Source organism: Antedon bifida, chromosome 11 (genome assembly GCF_963402885.1).
Source record: "Antedon bifida chromosome 11, ecAntBifi1.1, whole genome shotgun sequence".
NCBI lineage: Eukaryota > Metazoa > Echinodermata > Crinoidea > Comatulida > Antedonidae > Antedon > Antedon bifida.
Window position 1 is genome coordinate 15,002,018 of NC_136236.1, and position 16,097 is coordinate 15,018,114.

At 34.6% G+C, this 16,097-nt stretch overlaps 1 protein-coding gene across 1 annotated transcript; it reads left to right on the top strand.

Annotated features, from left to right (window-relative positions):
• The first annotated feature begins 8,150 nt into the window (after nucleotides 1–8,150).
• On the top strand, nucleotides 8,151–14,775 carry LOC144855316 (transcription elongation factor SPT6-like). Its single transcript, XM_078713135.1, has 16 exons — nucleotides 8,151–8,711; nucleotides 8,961–9,085; nucleotides 9,354–9,628; nucleotides 9,749–9,880; nucleotides 10,045–10,209; nucleotides 10,341–10,483; nucleotides 10,669–10,906; nucleotides 11,095–11,268; nucleotides 11,394–11,557; nucleotides 11,661–11,792; nucleotides 11,939–12,127; nucleotides 12,480–12,737; nucleotides 13,010–13,291; nucleotides 13,417–13,590; nucleotides 13,777–14,072; nucleotides 14,380–14,775. Exons 4-7 carry the CDS (start codon nucleotides 9,870–9,872, stop codon nucleotides 10,731–10,733), a joined length of 384 nt encoding a protein of 127 aa, XP_078569261.1. The 5' UTR covers nucleotides 8,151–8,711; nucleotides 8,961–9,085; nucleotides 9,354–9,628; nucleotides 9,749–9,869; the 3' UTR covers nucleotides 10,734–10,906; nucleotides 11,095–11,268; nucleotides 11,394–11,557; nucleotides 11,661–11,792; nucleotides 11,939–12,127; nucleotides 12,480–12,737; nucleotides 13,010–13,291; nucleotides 13,417–13,590; nucleotides 13,777–14,072; nucleotides 14,380–14,775.
• Nucleotides 14,776–16,097: the final 1,322 nt, after the last annotated feature.

Below are 16,097 nucleotides of genomic sequence, written 5' to 3' on the forward strand. Positions count from 1 at the left end.
AGAATCTTAAACCTTTGCTTGGTATAAGACATAATGGTGATATTGTTTCACCTGTGCTCAAATGTCACTCTTTTTGTAGTCCTATCACCTAGAACTTTGCTGTTTGCAGGCTGGCTTCACACACCATTTGCATGTGTGGTCAAAAGCTTGCTTCACACTTCTGCATCCTTTTGATCATTCAATGTAATGATCTCAAACTTTCCTTGTAGTTCAGTCACATTAAGCTGGATTCACACTCCTGCAGGCAGCCTTAGGCTGGCTTCACGCTCCTGTATCCTTTTGATCATTCAGTGTAATGATCTCGTCCTTTCCTTATCGTTCAGACCAGAAACATGATAAATTGAAGTCCATAGAATAAATTTGAAATATTAAATCAAATATTATTTACCTTAATTATTTCAATGCTATTTGTCTTTACCTAATCTTTAAAGATTCCTTAAAAAATAATCCTTAAACCTTTGCTTGGTATGACATAATGGTGATACTTTTTCACCTGTGCCCAAACGTCACTCTTTTTGTAGTCATATCACCTAAAACTCTGCTGCTTCCAGGCTGGCTTCACACACCATTTGCATGTGTGGTCAATATGTGGCCGCTTGGCCTGCTAAAGTATTAAGCTGGATTCACACTCCTGCAGCATTAGGCTGGCTGTACACTCCTCCAGCATTAAGCTGGCTTTACACTCCTCCAGCATTAGGCTGGCTTCACACTCCTGGATGGTGATATTGTTTCACCTGTGCTCAAATGTCACTCTTTTCGTAGTCCTATCACCTAGAACTTTGCTGTTTCCAGGCTGGCTTCACACACCATTTGCTTGTGTGGTCAAAAGCTGGCTTCACACTCCTGCATCCTTTTGATCATTCAATGTAATGATCTCGAACTTTCCTTGTGGTTCAGTCACATTAAGCTGGATTCACACTCCTGCAGCATTAGGCTGGATTCACACTCCTGCATCATTAGGCTGGCTTCACACTCCTGCAGCATTAGGCTGGCTTCACACTCCTGCATCATTAGGCTGGCTTCACACTCCTGCAGCATTAGGCTGGCTTCACACTCCTGCAGCATTAGGCTGGCTTCACACTCCTGCATACTTTTGATCATTCAATGTAATGATCTCGAACTTTCCTTGTGGTTCAGTCACATTAAGCTGGATTCACACTCCTGCAGCATTAGGCTGGATTCACACTCCTGCATCATTAGGCTGGCTTCACACTCCTGCAGCATTAGGCTGGCTTCACACTCCTGCAGCATTAGGCTGGCTTCACACTCCTGCAGCACTAGGCTGGATTCACACTCCTGCATCCTTTTGATCATTCAATGTAATGATCTCGAACTTTCCTTGTGGTTCAGTCACATTAAGCTGGATTCACACTCCTGCAGCATTAGGCTGGATTCACACTCCTGCATCATTAGGCTGGCTTCACACTCCTGCAGCATTAGGCTGGCTTCACACTCCTGCATCCTTTTGATCATTCAATGTAATGATCTCGAACTTTCCTTGTGGCTCAGTCACATTAAGCTGGATTCACACTCCTGCAGCATTAGGCTGGATTCACACTCCTGCATCATTAGGCTGGCTTCACACTCCTGCAGCATTAGGCTGGCTTCACACTCCTGCAGCATTAGGCTGGCTTCACACTCCTGCAGCACTAGGCTGGATTCACACTCCTGCATCCTTTTGATCATTCAATGTAATGATCTCGAACTTTCCTTGTGGTTCAGTCACATTAAGCTGGATTCACACTCCTGCAGCATTAGGCTGGATTCACACTCCTGCATCATTAGGCTGGCTTCACACTCCTGCAGCATTAGGCTGGCATCACACTCCTGCATCCTTTTGATCATTCAATGTAATGATCTCAAACTTTCCTTGTGGCTCAGTCACATTAAGCTGGATTCACACTCCTGCAGCATTAGGCTGGATTCACACTCCTGCAGCATTAGGCTGGCTTCACACTCCCGCAGCATTAGGCTGGCTTCACACTCCTGCATCCTTTTGATCATTCAATGTAATGATCTCGAACTTTCCTTGTGGTTCAGTCGCATTAAGCTGGATTCCGTACACTCCTGCAGCATTAGGCTGGATTCCGTACACTCCTGCAGCATTAGGCTGGATTCCGTACACTCCTGCAGCATTAGGCTGGCTTCACACTCCTGCAGCATTAGGCTGGCTTCACACTCCTGCATCCTTTTGATCATTCAATGTAATGATCTCGAACTTTCCTTGTGGTTCAGTCACATTAAGCTGGATTCACACTCCTGCAGCATTAGGCTGGATTCACACTCCTGCAGCATTAGGCTGGATTCACACTCCTGCAGCCTTAGGCTGGCTTCACACGCCTGCATCCTTTTGATCATTCAATGTAATGATCTTGAACTTTCCTTTCCTCAGACCAGAAACATGATAAATTGAAGTCCATAGAATGAATTCGAAATATTAAATCAAATATTATTTACCTCCATTATTTCGATGATATGATATGTCTTTACCTAATCTTTAAAGATTCCTTAAAAGATAATCCTTAAACCTTTGCTTGGTATATGACATAATGGTGATATTTTTTCACCTGTGCCCAAATGTCACTCTTTTTGTAGTCATATCACCTAGAACTTAGCTGCTTTCCAGGTTGACTTCACACACCATTTGCATGTGTGGCCAAAATGTGGCAGCTTGGCCTGCTGAAGCATTAGGCTGGCTTCACACTCCTGCAGCATTAGGCTGGCTTCACACTCCTGCAGCATTAGGCTGGCTTCACACTCCTTTTGATCATTCAGTGTAATGATCTTGTCCTTTCCTTATGGTTTAGTCACTGCTCTATTGACATGACCAGAAACATGATAAATTGAAGTCCATTGTAATAGAATGAATTTGAAATATTAAATCAAATATTATTTATCTATGCTATGTCTTTACCTAACCTTTAAAGATTCTTAAATCTTTGCTTGGTATAATATTAAATCAAATATTATTTACCTTCATTATTTCAATGATATGATATGTCTTTACCTAATCTTTAAAGATTCCTTAAAAGATATTCCTTAAACCTTTGCTTGGTATATGACATAATGGTGATATTGTTTCACCTGTGCCCAAATGTCACTCTTTTTGTAGTCCTATCACCTAGAACTTTGCTGCTTCCAGATTGGCTTCACACACCATTTGCATGTGTGGTCAAAATGTGGCAGCTTGGCTTGTAGAAGCATAAGCTGGCTTCACAGTCCTGCAGCATTAGGCTGGCTTCACACTCCTGCAGCATTAGGCTGGCTTCACACTCCTGCATCCTTTTGATCATTCAGTGTAATGATCTTGTCCTTTCATTATGGCTTAGTCACTGCTCTGCTGACATGACCAGAAACATGTAAATTGAAGTCCACAGAACCTCTGTTTTGAGGGCCACCATTCAGGCCTGTGTGATTGCTTTTTTTAACAAAGCATTCAGAAGGCTATCAGCCTGGAAGCATACTACCCTCTTGCACCTACATCTTTTTTCCATTCCCATTGTTGGTGCTATAAGCTTCTTGCTTAAATACATTTGTACCAATAGTAGTTATACTGTGTCTCTTTTTCCTTCCTTTTTAATTGCCATCGACCATTGATCGTAGATTGTTGTATAGTGCTCTTATAATGCAGCACTAGGTTTTAAAAACAATCTTTTTTTAAAGCACTATTCCTTTTCCTTACAAGCAGTAAGATCTAGCTTGTATAGTGTTTATGTATTACCTTCATGCAATAAAATCATGCATAGTTCTAATTGATAACCCGAATATCTTCATCAAAAACATTTACATTTTCAAAATGGCCAATTCTGTGGATGACTTGTATCCGTTTATTTTGAACTATATCCCTGCATCCTTTTGAACATTCAGTGTAATGATCTCGTCCTTTCCTTATGGTTCAGTCACTGCTCTGTTGACATGACCAGAAACAGGATGAATTTAAGTCCATTGCACCAATAGAATGAATTCTTTGAAATATTAAATCAAATATTATTTACCTTGATTATTTCAATGTTGTTGACTAAACAAAAATCCATACTGTTCTTAAACCTTTACTTGGTATAAGACATAATGGTGATATTGTTTCACCTGTGCTTAAACGTCACTCTTTTTGTTTAAAAAAGCAACCATTCTGCATGCTCTAAGAGCTTTGCACACTACCCTCTTGCACACCTTGATATTTCAATGATAAATGTCTTTACCTAATCTTTAAAGATTCTTAAACCTATACTTGGTATAACACAAAATAGTGATATTGTTTCACCTGTGCCCAAACATCACTCTTTTTGTTTAAAAAAGCAACCATTCTGCATGCTCTAAGAGCTTTGCACAATACCCTCTTGTATCTACACCTTGATATTTCAATGATATATGTCTTTACCTAATCTTTAAAGATTCTTAAACCTATACTTGGTATAAGACAAAATAGTGATATTTTTTCACCTGTGCCCAAACATCACTCTTTTTGTTTAAAAAAGCAACCATTCTGCATGCTCTAAGAGCTTTGCACAAAACCCTCTTGTATCTACACCTTGATATTTCAATGATATATGTCTTTACCTAATCTTTAAAGATTCTTAAACCTATACTTGGTATAAGACAAAATAGTGATATTTTTTCACCTGTGCCGAAACATCACTCTTTTTGTAGTCCTATCAACTATAACGTTGCTGCTCCCAGGCTAATAACCACTTCTGCATGCTCTTAGAGCTTTGCATTTACATCTTTTTCTCATTTCCATTTTTAATGCTATAAGCTTTGTTTAAATACATTTGTACCAAATTAGGTATACTGTGTCTCTTCCTTTTCAATTGTCATCAACCATTGGTTGTAGATTATTGTATAGTGCTGTTATATGCAGAAAAATTATCTTTTTTTCCAAGCCTTATTCCTTTTCTTACAAGCAGTAAGACCTAGCTTTTATAGTGTTTATGTATTGCCTTCATGCAATATAATCGGGCATAGTTAACATTAGGGTTTTAAACTTTGTTTTATTTTCCAAAAGAATTCCAAAATTAAACAGACAATGCAGTTCACCATTTGGTAAAAATTAAATTTAAATTTACTATTTGCTAATTGTCTTATATCTTTTGAGATTTGTACAAAGAGAAACAAATTTAACTACCATTTATTTAGTTGTATATGGAATTGAAGAAAAAAATTGTTTAAAAAGAAAGAAATTTCTGAAATTATGGACAGTTAAAATAATTTATGACAAGGTACTGTACATTCTTCAATCCCCTTGTGTTTTCTTAAATGACATATTTGCAACCAGGGATATTTAGACTGTACCTTACTATGCTGGAATTTAAGTATAGTATAAATCAGTTGTTTCCAATTACTGAAGAGGAGGCAAATTAGCCTATGTTATATATATCCACATCCAATAGGCTTAAAGTTTCAATCATCATAAAGTAGATCAACCAGACTATTTATAAATTATGCAACTCTGGTTGATGGGACAAAGAAGAAAGATGACTAATTGGTATTGACAGAAATCATTTTTGGATAAACTAATTGGTATTGACAGAAATCATTGATGGTCAGTTCACAAAATAGCTGTACCGAACACTACATGTACCAATTAGAGGAAATGGAATGATTTCACAAGAAAACTGAATACTTTTGAATGTTGCACGCAGAGGATAAAAAAGAAAAAAAAAACATGACAACCAGACTATGTGTAAATTAAACAACTCTGGTTGATGGGACAAAGAAGAAATAAGAACTAATTTGTATTGACAGAAATCATTGTTGGATGAACTAATTGGTATTGAGAGAATTTCATTGATGGTCAGTTCACAAAATAGCTGTACTAAACACTACAACGTACCAGTTAGAGGAAATGGAATGGTTTCACAAGAAAACTGAATGCTTTTGAATGTTGCACACAGATAGCATAAAAAAGAAAAAAAAACATGTGTAAATTAAACAACTCTGGTTGATTGGACAAAGAAGAAATAAGAACTAATTGGTATTGCAGAGAGCATAAAGAAGACTGTCTGTGAAAAACACTGAACACAAGTAAATGGATGGTTAAATGTTAAAAGCATCTCGTACAATCCTCAAATGATCTTGGCATTTCTTTAAAAACGCAACGAGGTCTATAATACCATTAGTAGTGGTGAATTGTGGGGTCACTTTAAATTTTAAATCTACCAAATATATATACGCATATATACGCATTTATTTTTTGAAACAAAGTTTTCAATACAAGCATGTATTTTTCTAATACATAACCTATAAGAATGCTTCTCATGATATTTAAAAATCTTCAACCTGTTCCTATCAAAGCATTTGCTATAAAAGGAACCATTTCCACTTATTGGCAATCAGTTTGTTTAGTTTTTACCTTTATGTTGTTTTAAAATGAGCCTTTGATAAATCCTCTTTCTGTATGGAAAACACTTCTGTCCTCTATTTTCTTGATAGTAGACCTACCCCCAGCCATATATTGAAATTGACAGGTGTAGAAAATCCATAAACTGCCCATTGATTTCTCATATCAGTATGGTTCAACAACATTGAAAAAGTATAACAAATATTTATTTAAAATATTGTTTAATTTAAAGTGCTCGTCATATCCACTGGTCATGTTCATTTTCTTACGGCCGTATGCAAGGTTTCCTTGACACCCCAGTGACTTGAACACATCCCTTCTCTCGCATATAGAATCCCTTCTTTTGCATATAGAGTGCAAGCAAAAATTGATTGCACTTGACCTATTCATTTTCTCGGAGCCGTACATTTGTACTGTCCATCCATTGTTGATCTTTGCCTCATATTGATATAGATCAATATTTAGAATGCATCTTTGCCTTATCTGTTTTTTACTTCTCGCTACGGCCTTGTTATTTCTTTACTCCTATTTATTTCACAATAATTAAAATCTCCCATCACCATTATTTCTTGCTTACCAGCTTCTGGCCGCTAATCAATATTTAGGATCTGCAGTTACTGAAAATGCAATGTCAAAAAAAAAAAAAAATAGATAGAAAACCCCATCTGGTTTAAGAGAGTAGCCTAAGTTAATTATTAAGAAACCCCCATCTGGTTTAATGGAACAGTCTTAAGTTAATTATCAAATAATAAGAAACCCCCATCTGGTTTAATGGAACAGTCTTAAGTTAATTATCAAATAATAAGAAACTCCCATCTGGTTTAATGGAACAGTCTAAGTTAATTATCAAATAATAAGAAACTCCCATCTGGTTATGAAGTATAGCCTAAGTAATTTACTTATACAAACAAATAAAAAAATCATCTGTGGGTTAATTTTCCGCTCATTTACTTTTCATTTTCCATAGGCCAAATTTTGTGCATCTTTTTAAAATTATTTTTATTATTTTTTGTTATAATTTATTTATATTTTATTTATTTATATTAATTTTGTATTATTTATTTATTTTATTTATATTTAATTTACCATTTATTTTTATTTATTTTATTTTATATTTATTTTATTTCTTTTTTATTGGTTTATTTATTATTTTTATTTGTTATTATTTATTGGTGAATATTGGTAGCTGACGACTTTCTTCCCATTTAACATCTGATCTTGTTCGTACACATGACCACTGATGATTCGGATGGATTACATGCTCAGCTATCTGTGTCCTGATGCCTCACACTGTGCCTTTTCATGCAGCTGCAGGAACTTTTTCTCTCTCTGCATTCCTTTTTCTTTTTTATTTTTCTTCCTTTTATCTACTTTACTTCTACTTTTATTTTACTTCCTGTGGCCACCATGCTTAGTATTTACTACTGTCTGCATCCATGTATATCATGGACAGAGATAAAACACTCTCTGTAATCAATGCAGACAAGAAAATGCCAAGACAAAATTTCATTCAAGTCTACTTTTTTCTGGTTCTCATGAAAAAAAAAAAATACAAAAAAAATACAAAAAATAAAATACAAAAAAATTGTTTTGAAAAAGAACTTCTAGAAGGTACTTTCACTTTTTCGCTTTTGAAAACGGTGTTTCTGTGCAGTTTCAAAAAAAAAATACTATACTATATATAAAACAATCCAAAAGAACACATATTATTGAATAACCTAAATGTTTATTTAAATTGACAAAGATATCTGGTACCTGGCCACAGGCTTGTTTTTCTTTCTTTTTTATTATGTTATTTTTTTTTATCTTATTGTTCAATTTCTATTTTTGTCATTCTTCTGTTTATTTTCATTGCTTTTCTTATTCCTTGTGTTATTATTTTCTTTTCTTGTTGTGTATATGATTTGGGCATAGTTTTGTAGTGTAATTTTATTGGGTGCATTTCGACCTAGGATGAAGCTATACCTATCCGGGCAGCTCAAGCCGTTTTATAAAAAAAATAAAAATAAAAAAAAAATAAAAAAAATAAAATACAAAAAAATTGTTTGAAAAAGAACTTTTAGAAGGTTTTTTCGCTTTTAAAAGCGGAGTTTCGTTGCAGTTTAAAAAAAATAAAAAAACAAAAAAAAATAAACAAAAAATAAAATACAAAAAAAGTTGTTTTGAAAAAGATTCCTGAAAAAAGTTTTTGAAGTTACTGAAAAGTTTCTGTGTTAAAAAAAATGGATGGCGAAAGAGAAGTTCATCTACCAAACTTTCTCAAAAGTACCAAAGTTATTTTAAACAAGATAAGGAGTTCAATGAAGTAGATATTGAAAAACTCAAAGAAGACTTCCAAGTAAAAAGCCTCATGTGGTGTTATGGCAGAGTCCAGGTTAGTTCAAACATTTATTTTGGGATTACCTTACTTTACAAGTATTTAGACTATATTGCTTTGTATAATAATACTATACAAATAATTTTAAAAGCAGTTGGTGATGTCTATTCACAGTCCAGTCCTCCAATACAGGACACAGGACATTTCTGGAACAGCAGACAGCAACATAACAGGCCAGACCAAGACTGTCCAGTAATAACATAGTTGAATAATAATATTATTAATATTTTTTTCTTGGTGTTTTAGAAGGGTAATCCGGGACATTCAGCAATGTATCGGTGAACTGGAAACCGAGCAGCAGATAACACCTATCAATGTGGAAAATTGAGGATAATGTTGCTATGATTTTTCAGACATCAAATATTGCAGAGGTATTGTAAACATTTTTTTTTTGTCATAAGATTACTAATTCCACATGGTACCACTTTCCTACAATAAGTATATGTGTTGTGCTGTGAAATGATAAAAATGTTGCTTAAAAAAAATAAACTTTACCTTTTGTTAATTGTTTTTTAATTCTAAATATTTCACTTAAACTAAGTATGATTGGAGAATACAGCTACTGGATTATTGTCATTGTTGTTGCTATCAAGTATGTAATAAGTTAAGCATTACTTAAAGTATTATTTTCGATTACAGAGTGAATTCCAGCAATACCATCTACAACTGCGTCAAGCTATCTCCATAGCACGAAGTACGGTGGTAACTGCCCAAGACAAATCGGTGTCAAAGTGCGTCTTGATGGGTTCATTTTAACAAAAGCAATTAGTGATAAACAAGCTTATCAGAAATTTATTTACCGTGTGAACGAGGTTAGAGTGGATATAAACCGTACTCTTGAGCATCCTCACACACAGTCATTGATGCAGTTTGTGTGCGAACTGGGCCCAAGAAATGCAGGAGCAATTATTAAGGTATGCCTACCTAATGCAGAATGCATGTATTCTCTATAAAATAATTCATTGAATTATATCTACTCCTACCCTATTATGCTAAATATGATTTTATATTTATTTACTGTTTTAATTTGACAGACATAGAAAGAAGAAAACCAAAGGCTTGAGAACCAGAAACAGCTTGTGACAATTACTTGCAATTTGGGTCTCAAAAGTATTTATAAATTGTGCTGGTTTTATTAAGATTGATACAGCAAAGATGGGTGAAAGGTAAACATTCAACATAGCTACTTTTATATCAGTTAATCAGGGGATGTGGTCATCACCTGTGATATTGTGACTGTTTGTGCCAATAAATGAAATGAAGTATTCATACAATGATGCAAAAAACAAAGATTTATAAATGGAACCTCATAAATTAATGTTTACTACAGTACTGACGTATGTGGAGGTACTCGACTGTACACATGTACACCTGGAGACATTTGTAAGATGGCAGTAGATGCTTTTGAGTACGAGTCAGCTGCAGATGCCTTGAATGACATTCTTGAGAAGCTACGAGATTTAGATTTGGACGCTTTTGCAGAGGAGTTAGCCAGGTAACGAACAGTTGTAGTCTAGCCTTTGTAGCACTTACAGTACATGTATGGAAACTCACATACTATAAAGTTATTCTTCCTACAATTTTATATGAATATGTCATAAACATTTAATTTTTTTCTTTTACTAGAACTATGGAAAAAACAATTACTTTGTACGATATCCGTGCAAAATTAACCAATCGATACAAGGATTTGAGGTCTTTATTCCAAGAAGTGACCCCTGAAGATTCCAGATGTTTACTAAAAAAAACACTGGCCACATTTTATATTGGTAAGCTACAGTGAAAATGTGTTTATTAATCACCCTCTATTTACCTGGAAACTGGAAAAATTTGAAGAAAGAATGTCATTTTATTTGATTGCAGGACAAGTAAAACAAATTGTTCGTCGACATCCACGAAATGTGTGTGTTTTCCTTTGTCATGTTTCTAATTTTATTCATTTGATTTTGTTCAGGTTTTGACGGTGGTAACTGCCCAGGACAACCAATCGGTGTCAAGTGCGTCTTGATAAAGGGTTGATGGGATTCATTCCAATTAAAGCAATTAGTGATAAACAAGCTTATCAGGAATTTATTTACAGTGTGAACGAGGTTGGAGTGGATATAAACCGTACTCTTGAGCATCCTCACACACAGTCATTGATGCAGTTTGTGTGCGGACTGGGCCCAAGAAAAGCAGGAGCAATTATTAAGGTATGCCTACCTAATGCAGAACGCTGTATTCTCTATCAATTGCATAGGAGTTAGCCAGGTAACGAACAGGTTGTAGTCTAGACTTTGTAACTTACAGTACATGGATGAAAACTCACCTACTATAAAGTTATTCTTCCTGCCATTTTATATGAATATGTCATAAATATTTAATTTTTTTCGTTTACTAGAACTATAGAAACAAAACAGTTACTTTGTACGATATCCGTGCGGAATTAACCAATCGATACAAGGATTTGAGGTCTTTATTCCAAGAAGTGACCCTTGAGAACGAGGTTGGAGTGGATATATTGATGCAGTTTGTGTGTGGACTGGGCCCAAGAAAAGCAGGCACAATTATTAAGGTATGCCTACCTAATGCAGAATGCATGTATTCTCTATAAAATAATTTGTTGAATTATATCTACTCCTACCCTATTAGGCTAAATATGATTTTATATTTATTTTATTTACTGTTTTAATTTGACAGACGTAAGAAAACCAAAGGCTTGAGAACCGGATACAGCTTGGCCAAGTAATACAAATTGCCGACGTCCATGTGGTGAGGAACTTGATAATGCCAACCCAGTGGGTAAAGATGATACTGGTCTGTGTCCATTCTGTCTACAGGATGACTTTCCTGAACTAAGTGAGGTACTTATGATACTAATCTTCCCTTGCATGTTGTGCATTGTCCATGTATTCTGTGTGTTTATCTTTGTCATGTTTCTAATTTTATTCATTTGATTTTGTTCAGGTTATGAGTCATTTTGACGATGGTAACTGCCCAGGACAACCAATCGGTGTCAAGTGCGTCTTGATAATGGGTTGATGGGATTCAAAAGCAATTAGTGATAAACATGTTAAAAACCCAGAAGATAGAGTGAAGGTAGGTTTTACAAAACTACCATTTGTCTTTTAATTAGTATTTAAAGCAATTTTAAATAAAATTCTTGGTTGGGACGACTTTTTCTCATTCTCACAGATCGTTTCCAATTAATTATATTAATATATAACTTCATTGTTTTTATAAAGATGAACGAGAATGAGAGCCACAGAAAGATGTTTCTACAAGCATGATGCAGCAGTAAATATTTGTTCTTCATAGCTTATATTAAGCGTGTTATTGTTCATCAATCATTTTACAACATTGCCTTCAAACAGGCAGAGAAACTTCTGGTGGATATGGACCAAAGAGAGGCTATTATTAAGCCAAGTAGCAAGGTAAAACAACCACTCTCCACAACGTCAACTTGTTTAAACTTGCTTCTTCAAATTCATTTAATTGTCCACTATGGGAAATTAGTATGCAGTTACATGCATTTATGATATTTCAAAAGAAAATAAGAAATAGGAGAAGCTAATCAAAGCCTAGACGCTGTCAGATCTGTTCCAAGCTTTGATTATTACTTTGGTTTATTTCCAGTTGCATCTTAGAAGTTAAAATTATAGGAGGAAAATGTTGACGCTTTGATGTGCAAAATCTGGAGCAAGTATGCATCAGGTGCATGCTTAGTTAAACCTATGAGATGCATTTAAGATAATGATTGTAATATAACAATGTTTTAAATTGCAGAATTGCACAATGGAACAAACTGTATTTGTAGTTTGAAAGACGCCACAGCTACCTACTAGAAATTGTCCAACCAGTTGTGATGAAGATGAAGCCTTCAATGCTGAAATGCAAGTGTTCTTTGATGGTTACGTATACAACATAACTACGTTCAAGTACGTAACGGATCCAATATATTTCACATTTGATGTAGAGTCCGAGTATTATGATGACGTCAATGATGGAACTTTGCAACCTTTATCAACTCTACTGCATTTACAGGTACATTTTGAAAGCGTTTTTTCAGCCTTATATATTTGATTTTTTGACAAAGTAGGTACTGGTCCAATGAAGAGGGTCAAGTAATATTCCCCAATCAGACTTGAAAAGTCATAATAAAAATATAATTATAATTATTTAAGCATGACAAAGCAGCTTTGTTGATCCAGGAGTGTTAATATAAATGATATTAAAACTACTTTTTGATATTAATATGTTTCGTTCTCCTCTGTTTAATAATATTTAATATTTTTAGTTTGTGTTTTATCTTTTAGGTGCACAACCTGAAACTTGCAAAAAATGTTGAAAATGATGTTGAGGTTGAAGGTAAAAGTTGTGATGGTGTGACATTGATGGTGGTGGTAACTGCCCAAGACAACCAATCGGTGTCAATGTGCATCTTGATAGTGGGTTGATGGGATTCATTCCAACAAAAGCAATTAGTGATAAACACAATTTATTTACCGTATGAACGAGGTTGGAGTGGATATAAACCGTGCTCTTGAGCATCCTCGCACAGCGGACTGGGCCCAAGAAAAGCAGGAGCAATTATTAAGGTATGCCTACCTAATACAGAATGCATGTATTCTCTATAAAATAATTTGTTGAATTTATCTACAATCTACCCTATTATGCTAAATATGATTTTATATTTATTTTATTTACTGTTTTAATTTGACAGACATTGAAACAAGAAAACCAAAGACTTGAGAACCGGATACAGATTGGGCAAGTAATACAAATTGCTTGTTGACGTCCACGTGGTGAGGAACTCGATAATGCCAACCCAGTGCGTAAAGATGATACTGGACTGTGTCCAGTATGTTTACAGGATGACTTTCCTGAACTAAGTGAGGTACTTCAGACATTACAATATTGAACAAATATTTGTATCTACATAAATTAGTATTGCAGTATGAGATGAAAAAATATGGTCATTTCCAACTCGGATACTAATCTTACTTTGCACAGTGTGCAGTGTCCATGTAATCAGTGTGTTTTTCTGTCATGTTTCTAAATTTATTCATTTGATTTTGTTCAGGTTTTGAGTCATTTTGACGGTGGTAACTGCCCAGGTCAAGCAATTGATGTCAAAGTGCACGAGAGGCTATTATTATGTAATTGTAGTTTGTAAGACGCCACAGCTACCTAATAGAAATTGTCCAACCAGTTGTGATGAAGATGAAGCCTTCAATGCTGAAATGCAAGTGTTCTTTGATGGTTACGTACACAACATAACTACGTTCAAGTACGTAACGGATCCAATTTCACATTTGATGTCAAGTCCGAATATTATGATGACGTCAATGATGGAACTTTGCTCTACCGAGTTTACAGGTACAGTGTGAAAGCGTTTTTTCAGCCTTACCTATTTCATTTTTTGACAAAGTAGGTACTGGTCCAATGAAGAGGGTCAAGTATTCCCCAACCAGACTTGAAAAGTCATTAAAAAAAAATATAATTATAATTATTTAAGCATTACAAAGCAGCTTCGTTTATGTTTCCAGGGGGCGGATCCGGGAGAGTGCCACTTGGGTTGCATGCTCCAACTTTTGACAGCTAAAATGACATTATGAACTACTTGTTGATATTAATATGTTTAGTTCTCCCCTGTTTAATAATATTTAATATTTTTATCTTTTAGGGACACAACCTGAAACTTGCAAAAAATGTTGAAAATGATGTTGAGGTCAAAGTTTTGATGTGACACTGACTGATACAATGCTGTACAACATCTCAACTGCCCTAGTAGAGTCTGATCATTATTTCGAACCCTAAAACTCAAGGCAGATGAGGTAGTTAGCTTGTCTGGAATTTTGAATTTTCACACAGCCCGTGTAATTTATATTACTAATTATATTTAAATCCTCTTCATCTATTTTTTCCCTCTTGCTATGGCCTTGTATATAGAACGTACACTAGATAATCGTTTTTGTTATACTTGATCTTGGATAAGTCTGTTTTAAAACTACCGAAATTTGGATTACTACAAACATACACACAAACACAATAACTTCTTTCATTTTTACCTGGTATTGTTTCAAATCTCTGTCATTAGCCGTTATTATCATATGAAACTGTAAAAAGCAATTTAAAAAGTATCGGGTTTATATAATAAGCTTTAATAACCAGATTTAATAAAATATAAAAGATAAAAAGAAGCGGGGAATTAATTTTATCAACGTCAATGTTGATGTTGTCCCTATTAATGCTTTAATTATATAAATAATATCACAATAATTTCCTGCTGCATATCGTTTCATTTTTCGGTCAAAAAAATAAATCAGTTTTTTCAAATTTCAGGGAAAATTATAAGTCTGTTTTTAAAACTGATGCTATTTGACTAACTAATTCAGGATCATATCGTGTGAATCCATCTTCTCCTTTGGGAGAAATGTGGGGAATGATTTGTTCCCCTATGGTTGAGGCCAGAAACAGATTGGGATTGGGATCTGGAACAATGATTTCCATGTTGGGTTATTTGGTGTTACAAAATTTAACAAGTGTCCATATTCCGTTGTAAACGTTAATGCATCATCAGATTGTCCTTCTGTTAATGTATTTTTTAAACATGTAAGAGGCAGTTCCAATGTTTTTAAAGTAGCATGTTCTGATTTTCAAAAGTCTGTCACCTCTGGTGGAAAGTGTTCTGAGGTGAACAGTACCACAAGAGATGATTTAAAAAAAAATTACCTGTTTTTGAAAATTAACCCAGTGTAGATTGCATTGGTCAATGATCACAGTTTTTTTTTTGCTTTTTAGACTCATTTAACTCTTCTCTAAAATAATCCAGTTTGCCCTTTTACCTGACATAGTATATATATATATATCAGTAAACGTGGTTAAAACTGCCATTTCCTATGTATAAAATAGACGGTTTATCTTTGATTATTCGGCTTATTCTTGTCGCCAGTGTTACAACATCACCACAACTACGTTCCTCCTCATTACAGAGGGCACTTTTAGTCTTTTGTACATGAATGAATTGCATTCTTCTGAAGTTTAGGCAGACTTATTCTACTGTAAACCTTTGAAATTATAGTAATATATACAAGCAAATTAATTTTTTCCACCACATCCTATTCTGTAATTAACAAATAAATAATAGTAATAACAGAAATGTAGTAAATTTAGTCATTAGAAATTAGAAAATGAAATTGTTTGTTTTTATTTAAATGAGGCCGTTAAATTTCCTTCATATTTAAAATAACTGTATTTGGTTAGAGTGTAGAAAATTATTGATAAATTGAATGAATTATTACTGATATGGTTTTAATTAGAATGATGTTAAAAGAATGGAGAAAAATGTACAGAAGACTCCAAAATGTGAGGCAAAATAAACGTCGTCTATTTTATCTATTT

Excerpts from the sequence above, each read along its gene's own strand:
- LOC144855316 (XM_078713135.1), top strand. Across the intron at positions 10,210-10,340 it reads TTTGCAGAGGAGTTAGCCAG|AACTATGGAAAAAACAATTA; the intron begins GTAACGAACAGT and ends TTCTTTTACTAG. Across the intron at positions 10,484-10,668 it reads ACTGGCCACATTTTATATTG|GTTTTGACGGTGGTAACTGC; the intron begins GTAAGCTACAGT and ends GATTTTGTTCAG.